The following is an 18,984-nucleotide window of genomic DNA, read 5'->3' on the forward strand; positions in this document are numbered from 1 at the left end:
ACTGCCGCTTGTACTCTCTCAAATAAATAAGATCTTAAAACAGTAAGTCAAAAAGCAAACAAACGAAAAACAAAGGGTCCTCTAAACAAGGCCTCTGATGGAAGGGGTCAGCTGGAGTATCTCATACTGAGATGGGGAAGCCCCTCACTACACAGGACCGATCTATATTGCTGGCTTTACAAAATTCATCAACAAAGGCCTACACTCCTCATACCCCACACCTATGGCTTTGCCAGTCCAAGGTGCAGCCAAAAGAAAGATGCCAAGTCAACGGTGTCCCTGTGATTCTCAGAAAATCCCTCAGGGAGACACCCTAGGCTATCTGCCATAAGAAGTTGGCCAAATGGCCCTGGTAACTTCCGCAAATAGCGTTACTTGAAAATTAAGCTAACTCCTGATTATCCATCCTCACTTAGGAAAGTTATGAATAACCCCGCAGAAGGGATAACTGAAATTACATATATCTGGCTCTGTAATGCATTTTCTGGAACATAAACCACTTATACCTGCGTGGGACATTTTAACTAATGAATGGGGCTACCCCTTACTCAAATTAATTTGATCCTCAAAACCACCTCAGCACAGGGATTAGTCCCATTCTGAGACTAAGAAAAACAGTAGGCCAAGTCACCAAAAGGGCAGAGAGAGGTACTCTGCCCATGTTCTGATTTAAATCCTATCACTACCTATCCTTCTGCTCCCTCACTCAGCTGTTCCCTATGCTTCCATCAGCCAGATAGCAAAACTTACTTCCTTTCATGAACCCCCAGCAAGGTAAGGCCATCCTCTCTCCTGACCACTCCACCAGGTAACTCTGGACCAGCCAGGGATGTTTGTGAGCCCAGACTGAAGGACCTGTGAGCCCTCTCAAGGCCCCAGCACCCTAATTACCCCCTTTGTGAGCTTGTCTTGGATTTTGCAAACAGTGGCACTCCCATCCGCCAAGCTCTCCATTTTAAAGAGGTTTTTGTGGTTTCAGACCCACTCCTCCTCTCCCCGCCTCCCTCTGGGAGGGAACCCAGTGCTGAGTAACAGCTCTAAAATGCTTACTCTAGCCTTGGTCCCACTGCAGACCGGGGGTGGGTCAGCCAAGACACTCCACACCTCAGGAGGTTCAGGGTTTGAGACTGCAGAGACCACCCCGTACCCGCCCCCCCAGCCTGAATGGGTATAACTCGGTTTCTAGCAGGCACTCATTTCCCCAGGGAAGTAGAAAACTCAAATACCTTACCCTGAAGTTTCAGGGACAATCAGCCTCCTCCCACCTCCCTTTCAGAGGGTCCTAACAGTGTGCTTTCTTTAGAAGGGGAAAAAGTAATCTGCAATGCAGGAAAACAGCTTTAAAGCCTCATTTATGGCGGCTAACCTAGCAGTTCTTAGCTGAGGGTGCGCCATATAAACAGGGGGCTCATCACACCTGACAAGCAATTCCTTTATCATTATCTAAAGGGATCAGATTTCCCCCATTGTCACCAAAATGTCTTTTTGAAACTGGTTCAAATCAGGATCCACACAATGCATCTGACTGATGTCTCAACTCTTTTTAAAAAAAAATGTCATTTATCGATAACCTGTCCTGCAGAATTTCTCACACTCAGAAACTGGATTGCTACCCCAAGGTCCATTAACTTGTTCCTCCATGCCCACAGATCTAGGGCTCTGCTAGGTTTGGGTTCAATTCTTCTTTGGTGGGTGGAAATGTTCACAGGCAGTGCTGGGTACTTTCTATCACGACACTGCAAGGCATATACTGTCTGCTTGCTCCACAGTATCTGATATGCACCCCATGCAATCCGTCTAGGTTCCTAAAGCCAGAAGAGTCCAGCCCTCACAGAACTTGTATTCAAACTGAGTTCTTAACTGCTACAGCAAACAGAAATAAACACATATTAAAAACTCTGTTCTGGGGGCGCCTGGGGGGCTCAGTGGTTAAGCCGCTGCCTTCGGCTCAGGTCATGATCTCAGGGTCCTGGGATGGAGCCCCGCATCAGGCTCTCTGCTCAGCAGGGAGCCTGCTTCCTCCTCTCTCTCTCTGCCTGCCTCTTTGCCTACTTGTGATCTCTCTCTGTCAAATAAATAAATAAAATCTTAAAAAAAAAAAAAACACCTCTGTTTTGGTTTCTTTCTTGTGTGTGTGTGGGGGTGGTTTATTGAAAAACTTTTTTTTTTAATTATTCTATTTTTTTTAAAGGCTTTTATTTATTTAACACAGAGAGAGAGAGAGAAATCACAAGTTAAGCAGAGAGGCAGGCAGAGAGAGAGGGGGAAGCAAGCTCCCCGCAGAGCAGACAGCCTGATGTGGGGCTCCATCCAGGACCCTGAGATCATGACCTGAGCTGAAGGCAGAGGCCTAACCCACTGAGCCACCCAGGTACCCTACTGAAAAACTTTTGATAGGAAAAATATTTTAAGGACATTTAGACCTAATTGGATTCCCTCATTCTGAGATGAAGAAACAGAGGCAAAAGCAGCCCAGGGCATGCTGGTATCCACAATACTATTCAATAACAGAATCAGAAGTGGAATGAACATGCTTCATAATGGTCATCATTTATTATAAAAATTTTAAAATAGCAATTATTGGATAAGTAGCACCTATTGGATGGTCTGTGCCTGGCACTATGCTAAGGGCTTTATAAACATTATCTTCTTCAATTCTCACAACCTTTAGAAGTAGTAACTATCATTATTCTCATTTTGGGGATGAGAAAATGGTGGCTCAGAGAGGCTGAGTAATTCACCCGAGATTGCACAGCAAGTTAGAATCAAAACTCAATATATACAAATATTGAAACATTATGTTACTGATCTGCAACTAATAGTCAATTATACCTCAATTTTTTAAAAAAGCAGCAACAGCAGCAAAAGAAGTGAAGCTGGGACTAAAAACTGTAGACTGTAGGATTCCAAGGCAGAGCTGTTGCTTCCATAGTCCACTTCTCATCGTGGGAAAAGGAAAAGGCAAGGGTCTGACGAAGCTCTAAAAGCCATACTGAAAATTGATACCCCAGATCCACACAGTTACCCCTCCCTAGTGACTAGGAGGAGCCTGAAAAAGGGCCTAAACCTAAGAAGAAAAGTAGAGAAAGAGAGTAGAGATTTATTTGGGGCCAGCTCCCTGTGGTGGAGGATTCCTAGGGCTGCTCTGGGTTAGCTGAGATTTTGCCTCTTCTTTACTTTGTGCCACCAATTAGCTACACTTCAAATGAACACACAAAAACTGATGCCCAGAACACAAATACTCATGTCAGAATATTTGGCTGGATTTCCCTTTAAAGTCAAGAACACTGTGGTGCCTGTATGGCTCAGTCAGTTAGGTATCTCCCTTCGGCTCAGGTCATGATCCCAGAGTCCTGGGATCAAGCACCATGTCCGGCTTCCTGCTCAATGAGGGGATCCTTCTTCTGCCTCTACCTACTGCTCCCCCTGCTTGTGCCCCACCCCCGACAAATTTTAAAAGTCTTTAAAAAAATAAAATAAGAGTAAAGAACACTATACCACTGCTTAATTTTCTTGTTACGTGAAGTCAGAAGTCCTACACGACCAATCCACCGATTCCCCCTGCTGGGGTTGGCAGAAGCTTGTGGTGATGATACACTCTCAGGTCTCAACCCACTGCACGTGCACTAGCCACAGCAAACTTAATTCAGTTATGGTCTTTCCCCACAGCCTTGAGAGCGTATGTGCACTCCACCAAAGGTAGTTTTTACAAAACGCAAATAAACAAATTCGAATATATTTTTAAGACATTCATCATACCACATTCCAGAGCAAAAATAGCCAATTCCTTGGGTCAGCAACCTTTAAGATTACAGACAATATGCCCTTCCTGTCTATGGATAAGCAAAACTCCATTTTCAAGGAGATGGATCCCATATATTTGAGTACTGACACAATACCAAAAAAGGAAAGTACTGCATTCTCCACCCCCCCTCCTCTTCCAGGTGGAGAAAAAGAAGACCCAGAAAAAGTCCTGGAAAGCTCCAGTCTCCCAGACATGGTAGAACAGCTACCACATGCTAAGCATTGGGCTATCACCACAGTCAATGCTCACAACCCCATGAAACAGATAAATCATAATTTAATCCCTTTTTTACAAACCAAGAAGCTGAGACACAGAATGGTTAAGTGCCTTACCCAAGGAGGCACAGCCAGCAAGTGGTAGAGCTGGCACTTGAACCAACGCAGTTAAAACTGGGGTTAAACCCAGATAAAACCCCAGAACGTTTGCTGTGGATCATTTCCCATCCTGCTTCTTTCATACTCACAAGAGTTGTAGCTAGAATAAGGAAAAAAATTTAAAGGTCTTCAAAATTGTCTAGGGGAGGGATATACAAAAGGCCAAAATGCAAATCCTGACTTAAAATGAAAACTACAAATTTAAGATGTGGACACTTAAACCAGAAGAGAGAACCCTACAAGAATGGGGGGGGGGGTACTGAAAAACATCTTTTATTACTAGTTACTGCATGTGTCCCTTAAAGCACTATAACACTAGCATCAGGGCCAAAAGGAGGGCTAAAAATAGGCATTTGCAGCAAGCTCTGGAAAGCTTTTAGCTTGCTTATGAGGCACTCATTTCTGTAGACTCCCAAAAACATATGCATCACAGAACACAAAAATTCCCAAGACCACACCGCCACTCCACTGGTGTCACATTTAAACTTGTCAAAGCTCCAAATAAAATCAGGGCTGAAAAAACGGCCGTAGCAGTCCATGCACTCTCCAAAAAAAGAGCCTCCATCTAACCTTACTAGACAGACGATTCAATCAGAATTCTCCCTCAAAAAGCAACCAAGCCCTAAAACAGACTTAAACAGAAAAGCTACTGGATCAATTCAGAGTCAGTCTGTCAAAAACTAGTCCTCAGCTTCAAAAACCAACCAGCAGACAAGACACTTTGTTGCCTTAAGATTCCAGAAAAACAAGAACAGAGCAAAACTACCAGACTCAGAATTTTGCTTTGGGCACTTAAACCAAGCTGGCTTCTCCACTCAGGGAAGGCGAGATGCCAGCCAAGCTGTCTTCTTCCCACGATCAATAACCCCAGTGACGCACCCTATCAAGGGCCCCTGCACTTGCACAAAACGCCAGCTCAGGCACCCAATACCACCTGATGTCATGGCTGATTTAAAACCCACAAGGCAGGTTCACCATTAGCTAAGCAGCAGCAGCCAGGGTGAGTAGCCCCATTTAAACTTCTGAGGAGTGCTCTCTCCTGGGGATGATTATACCCCTTTGAGTTTAAAGGGGGGGGGAGGACTAAAGAGTGTCTTAAAGTTACATTCCCTCCCTCTGTGGGTGGATCAGGAGGAATATGCAAGAAAATGGAGGTTTCAGCACTGCCCTTTGCATAATAGAGTTCTGGAGGGGAAAGGGGGGAAGGGGGAGAGGGCAGAAGGAAGAGAACACGGTTTGAGGTATTATTAGTAAACCCCAAATGTCCCCTCCTCCAAATGAAGCAACCTTAAAAGAAATAAAAATTGCAACATGATATTTTCCGAATTGGCTGTTCAAGTTTCTCTAAGACTATGAGTGATCTTAAACCGTCGAATGTAAAAGCATTAATAAGCTCTCTCTTCAACTTTCCCCATTTTGATGGTTTAAACTAGTCAGTCTCAACCAGCGACTACAGAAGGGAAGTTTTGAAAAGCACTAGGGCTATGGCCACAGGCCCAACATTCTAGCCGCAAGCAGGTTTTGATACTGATCCACTTCAAAAGGACCCAAAACAGATCCGCTGAGCCTCCACGCGCGGGCATAGGGAGGCTGCAGGGCGCGCCCCCCACCCAACCGACGATCTCGTCTCGGCGAAGGGAGGCCGACGCGAGCCTCCATATTCTTCACCGCCTTTCCCTCCAAGCTGACACGGCTCCTCCGGGATGTCCCAAGGGACGGGGTCCACAGGACCGAAAATCCGAGCAGGGAGAGGGAGGGCGCGAGGAGCGCCGGCCGGCGGTCACATGCCGCTCCCCGCGCGGGGAGGCACCACGTTGTCCCGGCTGCGGAGGAATGCCGGGAAGGGGGGCCGCGCACTCACACTCGCGCACACGCACACTCCGGGCCGCGCCGCCAGCCCGCACCCGCCTTCCACCCCGAGCGCGGCGGCGGGGGCCGAACGCACAGGCCCAGCGGCCGCGAGCAGCCCGCGGGCCGGCGGCGCGGCGCATGGCGCCCAACTGTCACCCGCCCGCCCAGCCCGGCCACTCCCTCCCCCGCCGCCACACGCCCCCCTCCTGTCGCCGCATGCCCCCTTCCTCGCCTCACATTTTCCGCCAAGCCCTAACTGGATCCCCGCACACTCGCCATCCGGCTCCCTCTCGAGGCGGAAGGTCCCCGGGATCGGGAAGGGAAACCACCGAATTCAATGACACGTTGGGTTTCCTCTTCTCATCATTCTCCCCGTAACCGACCCCTCAACCCGTCGCCAATGGCGATTCCACCATCTAGTATCATCTACCAGAGAACAAAACTTGTTAACTTTTAAAGCCCGAATCCGTGTGGTCGGTATGAACTCATCACCGCGCGCTTCGCTGCCCGTGACATATGCTCATTAAACATTTACAACATGGGGACGATCGTAACGCTACCAAAACGGGGAACGTGGGGCGGGGTGGGAAGAGGGGCTTCCCGAGAAAGGGTTAAGCTAGAAACCGTCTTCGACACCAACACGCGGGAGGGAGGGCGAGCGCTTTTCACCGAAACCAGCGCCCACCCTCTCCTGGCGAGGTAGGCCCGGACCACGCCGTTGCCCACTAACCGCTGAGGCCCAGGCGGTGGCCATGGGCTCCCAGGGGCTGGGCCCTCCGGCAAGGGCGGTTTCCCCAGTGTGTGAGAGGGAACCGCGACACAAACGAGCCAGGAGGCAATTAAAAAAAAAAAAAAAATCCCGAGTCACCACGACCAGTGGCGGACCCCCAGGCCCTGAAGGCCGCTGGGGGAGGGGACGTCCAAGTCCCCGGAAGAGGTCCCCGGATCCAAGAGAGCAAGCAGGGAGACCCACCTGGAGGGGACTGTCCGTTCACCGTGGCCAGGACCGGCGGCAGCGCGTTCTTAGTCCACGGGTTCACCTTGGGCGGAGGGGCCTCCACGAAGTCACGACGCCCGGCGCCCGCGGCTCCAGCCGCTCCTCCGCCAGCGCCCGGCTCACCGCCGCCGCCCTCCTCCCCGTCGCTGATCGCCAGGCCCTCGGCGCCCGGCGGCTGCGGCGGCCGCGGGCTCTCGCGCTCCAGCTGCCCGGTGCCCTCCTTGTGTGGCTTGGCGCAGGGCGGCCGAGGTCTCCGGGCGCCGCCGTCCGGCTCCCCCCCTCCGACGTCGTTCGCCCCGGGTTCGCCCTTGCCCTCGGGCTGTGGCGGCGGCGGCTTCTTCCTCACCAGACCCCCGTGCTCTTCGGCCTGCAAGAGGGGGGCGCCCCCCGGCAGCAGCGGCTCCACCTGAGTGGCCATCTGCGCGCCCGCCCCCCCGGAGAAGCCGGGCGCGCCCGAGGCTGCCTCCCCCGCCTCGAACTTGGCTTTCAGGGCACCCGCGACGCCTTCCTCCGGGGCGCTGGGCCCCAGTCCCTGCGGAGAAGGGTCGGGGTTCACGCTAGGCGCGGCCCCCCTCGCGGTCGGATGCAGCCGCCGTAGATCCGAGGCCCGCTGGCGGGGCGGGGGGGGTAGGAAGGCCCCCCACTCTGCGGTCCAGGCCTCCTCGGCGCGCGTCCCCCCCCCGCCCGTTCCTCGCAAGGCGCCCCCACCCCGAGCCTGGCAGGCTTCTCGTCCCGTCCCTCCCTCCCCCCCCGCCGCCGGGGCGGCCCGGGCTTCCCGGCTCGGGGGCTGCAGCAATATGGACGGACTGGGGAGAGGCGCGGCGAGCCGAGGCGACCACGCGATCCGCGGCAGGCGGCGGGCGGGCGCGCGCCTCGCGACGCGGCGGGCGAGGGGAGGGGACGGCGCAGCGGGAACGCGCCCGCCGAGGCCGGACCTTGGCCACAGGCGGGCGGGCGAAGCCGGCGGGAGCGCGCGCGCACGCAGCCTCGCGGCCCCGCCCCTCGCCCCGCCCCTCGCCTCCAATTCCTCGGAGCACCTCCCGGACTGGGGGGTGAGGGGTGCTCTGACCGGACGGGGGCGAGCACGTGCCTGATGCAATTCGGAAGGGAGGGCAATGGGGGGGGTGGGCAGGAGAGATGGGTGGGTGAAGAGGGGGAGGTGTCTTAAAGGGCCAGCGCGTCAGGGAGTCCGCAGGTGGAGCACATGGGAACGGGCCACGCGGCCGACCGGGCCTGGCCGCGCTCTTTAGGTTGGGTGCGCCAAATTCGGGAGAAGGAGCCATTAATGTCACCCTTGATTTGCAGGGTGAAGGAGAAGGGTGCCCATCTACCTCGAACACGTACCGATACTGCCGGCTCCCTGGCGCCCCATGGGCCTGGCCCCTCTGGGCGCCGCCTGGGTGACCTTGGGCGAGCCGCCCTCACCTCCGTGGGCCATGCTCGGCTCCTCCCCGCGGGCTCTGGCTGGGACACTGCCCTGAGTTGGGTTCGACGCACGACCCGAAGGCAGGCCCTTACCCCTTGGGGACAAGGGTGCCTACAAAGTGGGAACGAACTACCAACGGGCCCCCCCGCCCCGCCCGGCCAAGCCCCCTAAGCCGAGTGTTTATAGGCAGGAAATGTTTTTTTCTTTCAACTGCATTTCGTTTTTTCTAAATAATTGCTTTGGGCGGAGTTAAACCTATGCCCGATTGGGACTCAGAGATCTGAGATTTTATCCAGGCGCTGGCCCTGCGCCTTACTAACTCTGCAGCAGTGGTCTCCTCAGTGGGCCTCAGTTTCTCTTCTGTAAAAGGAACCAGTTGTGTAGGACAGTGATTTCAAACTTGGGTGCATTTGGTTAGTAAATACTTACTAACCTTGTACTGTGGGGGCCTGTAGAGTTCTAGAAAACGGGGTTCGGCAATCAGTCAGGCTAACGAGGTCTCTATCGTTATGAACTTTACACTCTCAGGTAGAGAAAGAAACTGGTAAACAAGCACTTGTCTAGTATCTATGAAGACAATAATTACTACAGTGGTAGCTTGGACTCGACCAGCTACTTCAGTTTGGATGATGAGGGAAAACTCTGAATGCAGATTCCAAATGTTTTAAGGATTAAGTATGTATGGGATGGACCTAGAAACCTGCGTGTCTAAGAAGCTCCCCTTGGGTACTTACAGATCAGCCGGTCCTACACTTCCCTTGGAGAATTCCTGGCCTCTCTGAAGGGCTGTGATCCCACCTGCTCAAGACCTAACAGCCTGGGATGTTGGCCATCTCCATGGCAAGAATTAGAGCACATGGTGGTCTGGGTATGGGAGAAGGCTTATTGAATAGCCTCTTGGAACTGCCCCAGGGGATAAGGCTGGTTGTAGGATGGCTGTAACCAGGACTACTGGGGAGAGGAGCTGTTGGGGACAGCCAGACAATCTGATGTCTAGTCCCAGCTCTTCTCTAACTTGCAACTCAGCCTCTACACCATGGTCAGCATTCCACTCTTTCCTGGGTACACTTTCCTGGCAGAGAAATGGGGTAAATTATGCCTGACTTGCTTCTACCTTCCCATCTTTTGTAAGGAGTCAAGTGAGACACTGTTAGTCAAAGTACTGTGTAAATTATACTGCGGCCAGTGCTTCAAAAGAGGTACTAAGAAACGGTACCTCTTCCTGTAATGATTACAGGAATGTCAATAAATTTTAAGCAGGATTCTTCATAATTGCATTATATATGCCCTTAATCAGAAGGTAAATTATTTCACCTTGTCCCTCAAATGCACTATTGTTTTTAATCATATTTACTGTTAAGTATTTCCTAAAGAGGTAATTCACACTTGGCCTTATTTGTTAATAAGGGGCATTATGGTCACTGTTGGTCATTCTTTTCTATATTCCTGTAATTGGAGGTAGAAAGTAGAGTTGCCCCCAGACAACTTGTAAGGGAACCCGGACTCTGGATGAGTAACCTGTTCACACCACCCAGCACTCAGTCTGAGCTGAATAAGCACCTTCCAGATTGTTGTTTAGAGGCTAGAGGGGCACTGGGATCTGCACACCCTGGGCCTGCTCTGTCCCAGAAAGGGGCTCTTAAATATCAGCATGCCATTTTACAGATGGGCAAACTGGGGCCAGAGACAGTAAAAGAAAAGACTGCATCTTAAACTGAGGCTGTTAGAACTGGAAAAAGGAATCTTAACGATTACTCAATTTCCTCGTTTTGCAGATGAGGGCAGTGAGGTTCAGAGAAGTGAAGTTACTTAACCAAGGTCACACAGCTAGTTCAGGACAGAGCCAGGTCTCATACCTGAATTTCTTGACCCTAAATCCAGTCATTTTTTTCAATATAAAATGATGGAATTGGGATTCAAGTTCAGGTCTTTAAAATTCCTGATCCCCTGTGACATTTAATATTCAGTTTTAAATATTAATAATGACTAAAACCAGTTAAGAGTAGCTGCTTTTATTGAGTACCTACTATATCCTAGGTACTATGAAAAATCCTTGACATTCATTATTTCAATTAATTCACACAATAACCCAATGAGATACATATTAATTCTTGCCACAAATTATCCATTGAGTCCCTACTATGTACCTGGCATGACAAGGTCCTGTGGCTGTACTCGTCAATCACAAAAGGTCACTGAAGTTCAGAAAAGAAAGCATGGTGCATTGGGGTGCCTGGGTGGGGCAGTCGGCTAAGTGCCCAACCTTTGCTTTTGCCTCAGGTAAGGATCTCAGGGTCATGATCTTAGGATGGTGAGACTGAGCCCCGTGTCAGGCTCCCACTCAGCATGGAGTTGGCTTGAGATTCTCTCTTCTCCTTCTCCCTCTCCCACTCATGCTCTCTCTCTCTCTCTCTCTCAAATAAATAAATACATCTGTTTTTTAAAAGATTTTAACTTATTTATTTGAGAGAGAGAGACAGTGACAGTGAGAGAGAGCACAAGCAGGGAGGAGAGGTAGAAGGGCTTGATCCCAGGATCCTGGGATCCTGACCGGAGCCAAAGGCAGCCGCTTGGCCGACTGAGCCACCCAGGCTCCCCAGATAAATAGATCTTTAAAAAAGGAAAGTAAGGGGGCGCCTGGGTGGCTCAGTGGGTTAAGCCACTGCCTTCAGCTCAGGTCATGATCTCAGGGTCCTTGGATTGAGCCCCGCATTGGGCTCTCTGCTCGGGGGGGAGCCTGCTTCCCTCTCACTCTCTCTGCCTGCCTCTCTGCCTACTTGTGATCTCTGTCTGTCAAATAAATAAATAAAATCTTTAAAAAAAAAAAAAAAAAGGAAAGTAAGGTGGGTGCCTGGGGTCACGGGCAGCAGCTAAATATCAGAGTGACCTGTTTCAGGGCAGTGTAACTTCCCAGGCCTTGTTCTAACTCACACCACGCTGTAAGGCCTGCCTCTCTCTTCCTCCCACTGCGAAACCCACAAGTAATTATACAGAAACCATCAAATATATTGTCCTGGGAAAGATGCTAAAAATGTTGAATCTTGTCTCCCCAAAAGGCAAACTCCAACGACAGGGAGAGGGGCAAGCAATTAAGCAATATGTGACCCTAGGCTAAAAAAGAGGTAAGACAAGATTTGCCTTGGGCAGAAAGCGACAGGGATCAAACTAACTTGTGTGGTTTCAACATACCAGTGCTTGAAAACAGAGACAAAGCGTTAGAAAATCAAACTTAAAAAATAAAAATTGTCGGGTGGGTCCAAATATTTATTTGTATTTAATTATGTGCTTTGTTTGCCTCCAGTGCTGACAACTTCCTGAAGAGAGACAAAGGAAGCCACCCCAGGGACTGAGGGACCCCAGAGAGCTGGGAGACCTAACTGATAAGCTACCGCCCGTCTCTGGCTTTGCCCGTCTCTGGCTTTGCCCAATGACTTTGGGCAGCCTCTCTGTCTTCCTGGGCTTCCATCTCTCCATCCGCAAAATGGGAAGCGTAATCCCTATCTATGTGGCTTATGGATGTGAAAGGTACAGTTTCCAGGAAGCTTCATTCTTCTGTGGGGAGCATAGGGAGAAGGTAGTGTGGAGGTTCCTCCACTTAATCTGTATTAGCAAGAAAATTTTTAGTACACGTAGATATACAGTTGTACTCCTCTTTCAGTTTGATTTTCCAAAGGAACTTGTGTTTCTGGAAGAACTTGGGCTGCATAACTTATCTTCTGATATCAGGGGCTCCTGGGCAGGAGGCCTCTAGGCAGACACGGAGGAGTGGGTGGGGTCAGCAAGGGAGGGGCCTGGGCCAATACGAATGGTGCCAGCCGCCGCGGAGTGCTATTCCAAACTCTGAAAACTCTTGGGTTCTTTGGCACATGCCAAGAAATTTATTTCAGTTCGTGGGAGGAGGCTCAGCCTAGACTTCTTCTTGTGAAGTCAGTACAAACAGCAATAGCTCAGTGGGGTGAGGACGGGGGAATACTGATTGGTTCCATAAGACCTGGTTAACCCCCAGAGCAACACTTTTGTGTAAGTAGGATTATCCCCATTTTACAGATGAGGAAGTGGGCTCAGAGGCAGCCCAGCCTCCCCAAGGGGGTTAGGAAAAGAGGAGAATGGGTTTGTAAGGAAGGTGGTCGAACAGAGAATTTAACTTCTAACATAGTCACCATTTTGAGTTAGAGACCAGGCTCATACTGGCCTCATCCCAGCCTCTTTCTCTTCCATACTATTCTCTTTCCCAGGCCCTGCTCCCCTCCCCGGCATGGCTGCACTTCTCAAATGGTCTCATGATGAGCTTGCCCTCTAACTTCTCCCCACTGCCTGAGCCAGTTCTCTGACTCTTTCCTGGACTTTGAGGAGCCCTGCCTCTGCTAAAAATCTCCCTACTCACACCCCACCCTGTCCTGCCACTCTACCACACCTTATATTCCAACAGCAGGGGACCACTCACTGTAGCTTTCCTTCGACAAATATTTATTAAGCATCCATGATGTGCCAGGTACTGCCCAGGCCCTGGAGCTGGACGAGTGAGCAAGATAGGCAGGTTTCCTGCCTTCAGGAATCTCCTGGTCTCACCCTGTGGGCCCCACGCTTTCCTACCTCAAGTCATGAAATTCCCCTCACTGTGTTGTTTCTGTTGAGAGCGAGGTCCTGAGTGCAAATCCCAGCTCAACTATCTGGTGACTTCGAGCAAATATTTAACTTCTCTCTAAGCCTCAGTTTCCCCATCTGTAAATTTGAGATTATAATAAACTACTTATCTCATAGACCTTCAGTGACCTTTAAAGGAGAAAATGTGTATAATTTAATAGCACAATGCCTGCACATAGTATATGCTAAGTAAATATTACCTTTCATTACATGTATTATTGCCAGTAATGTCATTCCATCTCCATTTGTCCAGAATTCTACTTGTCTTTCAAGGCTCAGCACAAAATGCCAACTGCTTCACAAAATCTTATTTAGTTTCCACAACTAGAAATAGATATCTCCCCACTCTTAGTTCTTGGTGGTAACTTCCCTAAAGCACATGGTATTTTTTACTTTCTTTTTGCCCTCAATCATGGTTACTTATGAGTATGCCTTATTCTCCATCTAGATTATAAGGTTTCTTGAAGGTAAGGATTGCACCCCATTCTTCTTAGTGTCCCTTATGGCACTCACCAGTGGTGCCTTCTGCACAGCTGGCCCTCAGTGTATTTTCTGGACCAAAAAAAAAAAAAAAAAAAGAATTAATGACTACAGACTCACTCCTAATCACATCAATGTTTTGGTAGCTAGACTGACACTGTCAAGGGCCAAGTGCTAAATTTTATAGATACTTAATATATATTATATATAATAAATATATTAGTTATACATAACTAAATTACATATGTACTTTTAAATGATAAAATATGAAAATAAAATGTGGTAACTTTAACAAATGGAAAGTATTTTAAGTCTAGCAAAGCAAAACCCGCATATAAGCCCACAGCCCAAGGGCAATCATTGTCAACATGTTGATGTATTTTCTTCTAGTCTTTTTTTCTATGCATATTTTAGATATTTCAAATAACTGAGATCATATTGCACATTCAGCAGCTTTATTTTTTTGTTTCCCCACCTTAACACTGTACTATGAGCCCTGTCTATGTACTATGAGCACTGCAAATTTCCTACCCTCAGTAACTTGTGCCATCTATTGAGCACCTATGGTTTGCCTTACTTCACAGCTGCCTGCCTTCTGTTTGTGCTACACTGCATTTCCCAAAGGGCTTTCATGGAGAAGGACAGGTGTGACTGTCCCCAGTTGGCAGCTAAAGAACTGAGGCTCCCAGAAGTTCGGTTAATTGCTTCAAGATGCTGGAGCAACAGACTCAAGGTGAGAACCCAGGTCATACCCCTCCCATTCCAGACCCTTCCACAACCCTACAGGAGACACAGCACACTTTGAAACGCACCCCCCCCCAACCAATCAGACAAACTAAGACAACCATGCGAAATCATTCCAGGGTCTGCAAACATCCAAATTCATGGAGAGAGGTGGAAATTAGCAGCTAAAACGAAGACAGGAGGCAATTTTCCTGGCAACATGACTGTAATCAGTCACAACTACTGAGCTCCCAGAACAGAAGGGCCCTGACCTAGGGACTAGAGTGGAAACAATAAAGGACAAGACATGTTCTCTGTCCCAGGGAACAAAACTCCATATACTAGCAGTGTTCTCGTCACAGACCACTTGCCTGTTCTTTACCTATAGCACAGGCGGAAAAAAGGGGTAAAGGGTTTGAGGTCAAAAGAGTTAGGTTCAGATTCAGGTTTGCCTACTTCTTAGCTGTGTGATGTTAGGCAAATTCCTTTCCTTCTCTGAGTTTTACTGTCCCCATCTATAAAATGGTGAAAAGGTCCCCATGTATAAAATACTTGCCTGAGAAAATTCATTATGCCTTTGAGAAAGCTCCCTGGCCTCTGTGTGGGTTTTCTCATCTGTAAAATGGAGATGATAACAGCACTGACCTTTAGGGTAATTGTGAGGATTAAGTTAGTAAATACATGCAAAGTACTTAGAACAGTGCCTGACAAATAGTACACACTGAATGAATGTTTGCTATTATTATCATTGGCACAGAATCAAGAGAAACACTCTTCGAATCCCACACACAAAACGCAGAACAAGTGTTACCCTGATCTGTAGATGAGGAAACCAACTCTCAGAAAGATGAGGCATTTATCTGGAACCGTGATGCTAGTCGATGCTAGTCCTGATGCCAGGACTGCTAGATATTCCAAATGCAATGCTTTCCCTCTCCAAATCATATTTTAGCTGTCGCAAGCTGTCAGCCTTCTGACCAATTTCAGCCCACAGGCATGTTTTGTTTGGTCCACACAGTTTAGTTTTTTTTTTTAATTGAATTTAACTGTGATTTGATGGGCCTAGTACACACTAGTGAGCGTCAGGCCTAACCCTTCCTCTGGTGTTTGTTACTCCCAGTCAAGCAGCAAACGACCCACATTTAGATCCTTGCACAGGCTCTTACGGTACCAGTCACTAAACACATGGTATAGACAAGTTGTGGAGACTAAAGATGAGGCAAAGAGGGGCACAGGCTGGAGGAACAGGGAAGAGGTAGTCAGGGAAGCCTTCCTGCAGGTGGCTGTATGTGGGTTACAAGTTAATATTAGGGAGTGGGCTTTGTCCAGAATGGAAGGGAGGTTATGAGGTAGAGAAGATTAATTTAGCATTTGGTGACCTTCAGGGATGATGAGTTTCCTCCCCAGCACTTCCCCAGGTTTTTCCCTTAGTGGAGAAGAGAAAAGAAATACGCTGCCCCTTATTTCATATGAGGCCATGTGACTTAGGAGGTCCAGAGTCAATACGCATTGTCTGTGTTTGTTGATTAATTGATCTGTGTCCTCATCCCTGAGTAATCAGCACCGTGCAAGATACCTGGAGAGAGATGTGATCACACAAGCCGAAGTATGAACTAGGGCCCCTGCCCTCAGTGATAATACCAAGAATAATAAGGATAATGGCAGGGTCTACAGACAGGGTTTTTCCCTTCTTGTTGTTGTTTAGGGTGGCACTTCCCAAGGTAAATTCTCCAGAATGTAAATAGATAGTCCACTAGGATGGAATCTGTCACCAAACCATTTGGGAAGACACTGTGTTTAAGCAGTGTTAAATAATGGGGCACCTGGGTGGCTTAGTCGTTGGGTGTCTGCTTTCAGCTTGTCATGATTCCAGGGTCCTGGGAGCCAGCCCAGCATTAGGCTCCCTGCTCATCGGAAAGCCTGCTTCTCCCTCTCCCTCTGCCACTCCCCCTGCTTGTGTTCCCTCTCTCGCTGTCTCTCTCTCTGTCAAATACATAAATAAAATCTTAAAAAAAAAAAAAAAAAAGCAATGTTAAATAAATGTTTTGCTATGGGATAGATCGGGGCTTTTACCATTCATGGTGAATCTCTCAGAAAGAGCGTATTCCTCAAACTCGTGTAATACAAGCAAATCAGAGCTGGATATTTGTGGAACCCTCTTTGAGAAACACTGACTCCCTTTCTGCTGGGGTGGTGTCAGACAAAGAGGTGTGGGAAGAGGTCTGCCTCTCAGCTCTGGCTCTGTTTCTACTTCTAGGTTCTATGGAACCTAGAAAAGTCTCTTTTCTTCTCTGTACTTTAGTTTTCCATTAAAAAAAAAAAAAGTCTGAATGCCGTGGAAGTTTCTTCGTATTCTAGCAGTCTTTTTTTTTTTAATTTTTTTTTAAAGATTTTATTTATTTATTTGACAGAGAGAGATCACAAGTAGATGGAGAGGCAGGCAGAGAGAGAGAGGAGGAAGCAGGCTCCCTGCTGAGCAGAGAGCCCGATGTGGGACCTGATCCCAGGACTCTGGGATCATGACCTGAGCCGAAGGCAGAGGCTTTAACCCACTGAGCCACCCAGGCGCCCTGTATTCCAGCAGTCTTGATAGCAGTTTCTAACATTTTTTTTTTAAAGATTTTATTTATTTGGGGCGACCGGGTGGCTCAGTGGTTTAAAGCCGCTGCCTTCGGCTCAGGTCATGATCTCAGGGTCCTGGGATTGAGCTCCGCATTGGGCTCTTTCCTCGGCAGGGAGCCTGCTTCCCTTCCTCTCTCTCTGCCTGCCTCTCTGCCTATTTGTGATCTCTGTCAAATAAATAAATAAAATCTTAAAAAAAAAAAAAAAAGACCCTCCAGCGACTCCGTATCACAACAGCAATGAACTCCAGACCTGTCACCTTAGCCTGCAAGACCCCAAGTGCTTCCGACTCCATCCACCTCTGACTCCCTGTCTCTGCTCCTGTTCCTTGCCCTTGACCTGCGCCAACTTCTCAAGCACACGGAGTTCTTCCCAGTCTGGGGGCTCTAGGGCCCAGTTCCCACAGCCCAGAACACATGGCCCCCAGCACACACACACAAAGGCCACACGTAAACTTCCCGTGTTCCAGCCTCAGCTTATGCTGCCCCCCTTCTCAGAAAGACCTCCCTTGATCGCCTTGTCTGAAGTACTCCGTGTTCTCCATACCACAGATCACAATCTCTGACTTTATGGGCTTATCTTCTTTTGCCCTTTTCTCCAATTATGTATAAACTCCATGGGCCTGGAGCTTGTGGCTGTTTTGTTCACCCTTCATTCCCAGTCCCAAGTAGAGTGCTTCACACAGTAGGCACTTAATATTTGGTTGAATGAATGCTGTGTGGCCTCTGGCAAGTGACTTTCCCTCTCTGGGCCTCTGTCTCCCCACGTGTAAAAAGCGGTGTTTGAATGAGGTGCTGCTGAGCGCCTCGGCAGCTCGGACTGCGGCTCTGTGACTAATACCTGGGCTCCGGGCCCAGGAGTGAGCCTGGTATGTTCTGTTGCCACAGCACTGCACACAGCACGCTGATTTAATCAGGTGGCAGACACCCTGTAATTTTGTGTTCTGCTGTCCCTCCTCCCCTGTCCCTGGGCTGGGAACCACGCTATAAGATTTCCAGCATGAACCCTGCACAGCCACCTGGGAGACGACGTTCAGTCTGGAAGTTCAAAGGCCAAGAAGACTTGTCAGTGTCCCAATAAGAAAGACTGGGCTCTTTGGGAGTGTTCAACAAATCCTGTAATCTCTGGTTAGAAAGGACCCTCCGGCCATTCTTTACAGTGCCCCGCTTGTCATGTGATACACAGTCCTTCTGCACATATCTCAGGAATAAAGAGAAACAGCTTTCGCTCTTTATGGGCATCATCCTTTTTAGGTCTCGCAAAGGACGGGATAGTCGTTTTGCTAGAAAATACGGAATTGTCATTCCTTCAGCAATAAATATTTGCATCTCAAATATTAAAAAAAAAAAAAAAAGGACGGACCCTCCGGGACGCTTGGCCTGGCCATCTGCCTTAAACGTAACTGCCCTCTAACCCTTGCTCAGTAGTGAGCATAATCACCTGAATTCCCCTTGAAGTGCTTGGAAAGAGAGGACTCACTAACTCTCAGGGCCCCCTCATCTCACCAGTGAAGATTTAGGAAGCCCTTTCAGCAGCGTGATGGAACACGAGGCAGTGGAGTATAGAGGCAAACAGTCTGGGCTCTAACTGGCCTGGGCAGAATCCCAGCTCTGGAACTACTTGCTGTGTGAGCTTGGGCAAGCCATGAACCGTCTCTGTGCTTCCATTCGTCTTCTGCAAAGTAGGGAGAACCCTTGTTGGGCTGTTGGGGAAACTATAAGCATTAATACTCAGTGCAAAGGCAATAAATGTCTGTTTCTGTTAACTGCTACCTAGGAGTGTTCTCCTTGTTATTATCGTTTTTAGATCTCCTTCAACTCTGTTCTTGGGGCTGGTGGATTTGTTTGCAAAGACAGACAGCAGGGGCCAGCCCAAAGATATGGGGCTGGGAATCCAGAGCGGTGGGCTCGCTTGGGATTATGAGAATTGATTTTACCATTCCAGGTTTCTGGACTTCACCTGAAGAAAGGAAAGAGAATAATCCCTGTCCTGCTTCCTGTCATAGAACTGATGTAGATCAAATGAGAAATAAACAAGAAGCTTTGGAAAGTGCAAAAATGGT

At 48.8% G+C, this 18,984-nt stretch overlaps 1 protein-coding gene and 1 long non-coding RNA gene across 4 annotated transcripts in view; one reads left to right on the forward strand and one right to left on the reverse strand.

The window, feature by feature from the left end:
* Positions 1-7,741, reverse strand: part of LARP1 (La ribonucleoprotein 1, translational regulator) — a 59,142-nt gene extending 51,401 nt beyond the window's left edge. For 2 of the 3 annotated variants that reach the window (XM_044230834.1, XM_044230825.1), the window contains exon 1: positions 7,004-7,513. In XM_044230834.1, the coding sequence (XP_044086769.1) occupies positions 7,004-7,445 (442 nt within the window). In that variant the 5' untranslated portion in view covers positions 7,446-7,513. Of the gene's footprint in view, positions 1-7,003 lie in introns of all 3 variants that reach the window. The other variant, XM_044230843.1, reaches the window with a different exon arrangement.
* LOC122893661 lies at positions 6,242-14,367 on the forward strand. Its single transcript, XR_006381667.1, has 3 exons — positions 6,242-6,729; positions 11,755-11,978; positions 14,162-14,367. It is a non-coding gene; the product is annotated as an uncharacterized LOC122893661 (long non-coding RNA).
* Positions 14,368-18,984: the final 4,617 nt, after the last annotated feature.

This window comes from Neovison vison, chromosome 1, assembly GCF_020171115.1.
Source record: "Neovison vison isolate M4711 chromosome 1, ASM_NN_V1, whole genome shotgun sequence".
NCBI lineage: Eukaryota > Metazoa > Chordata > Mammalia > Carnivora > Mustelidae > Neogale > Neogale vison.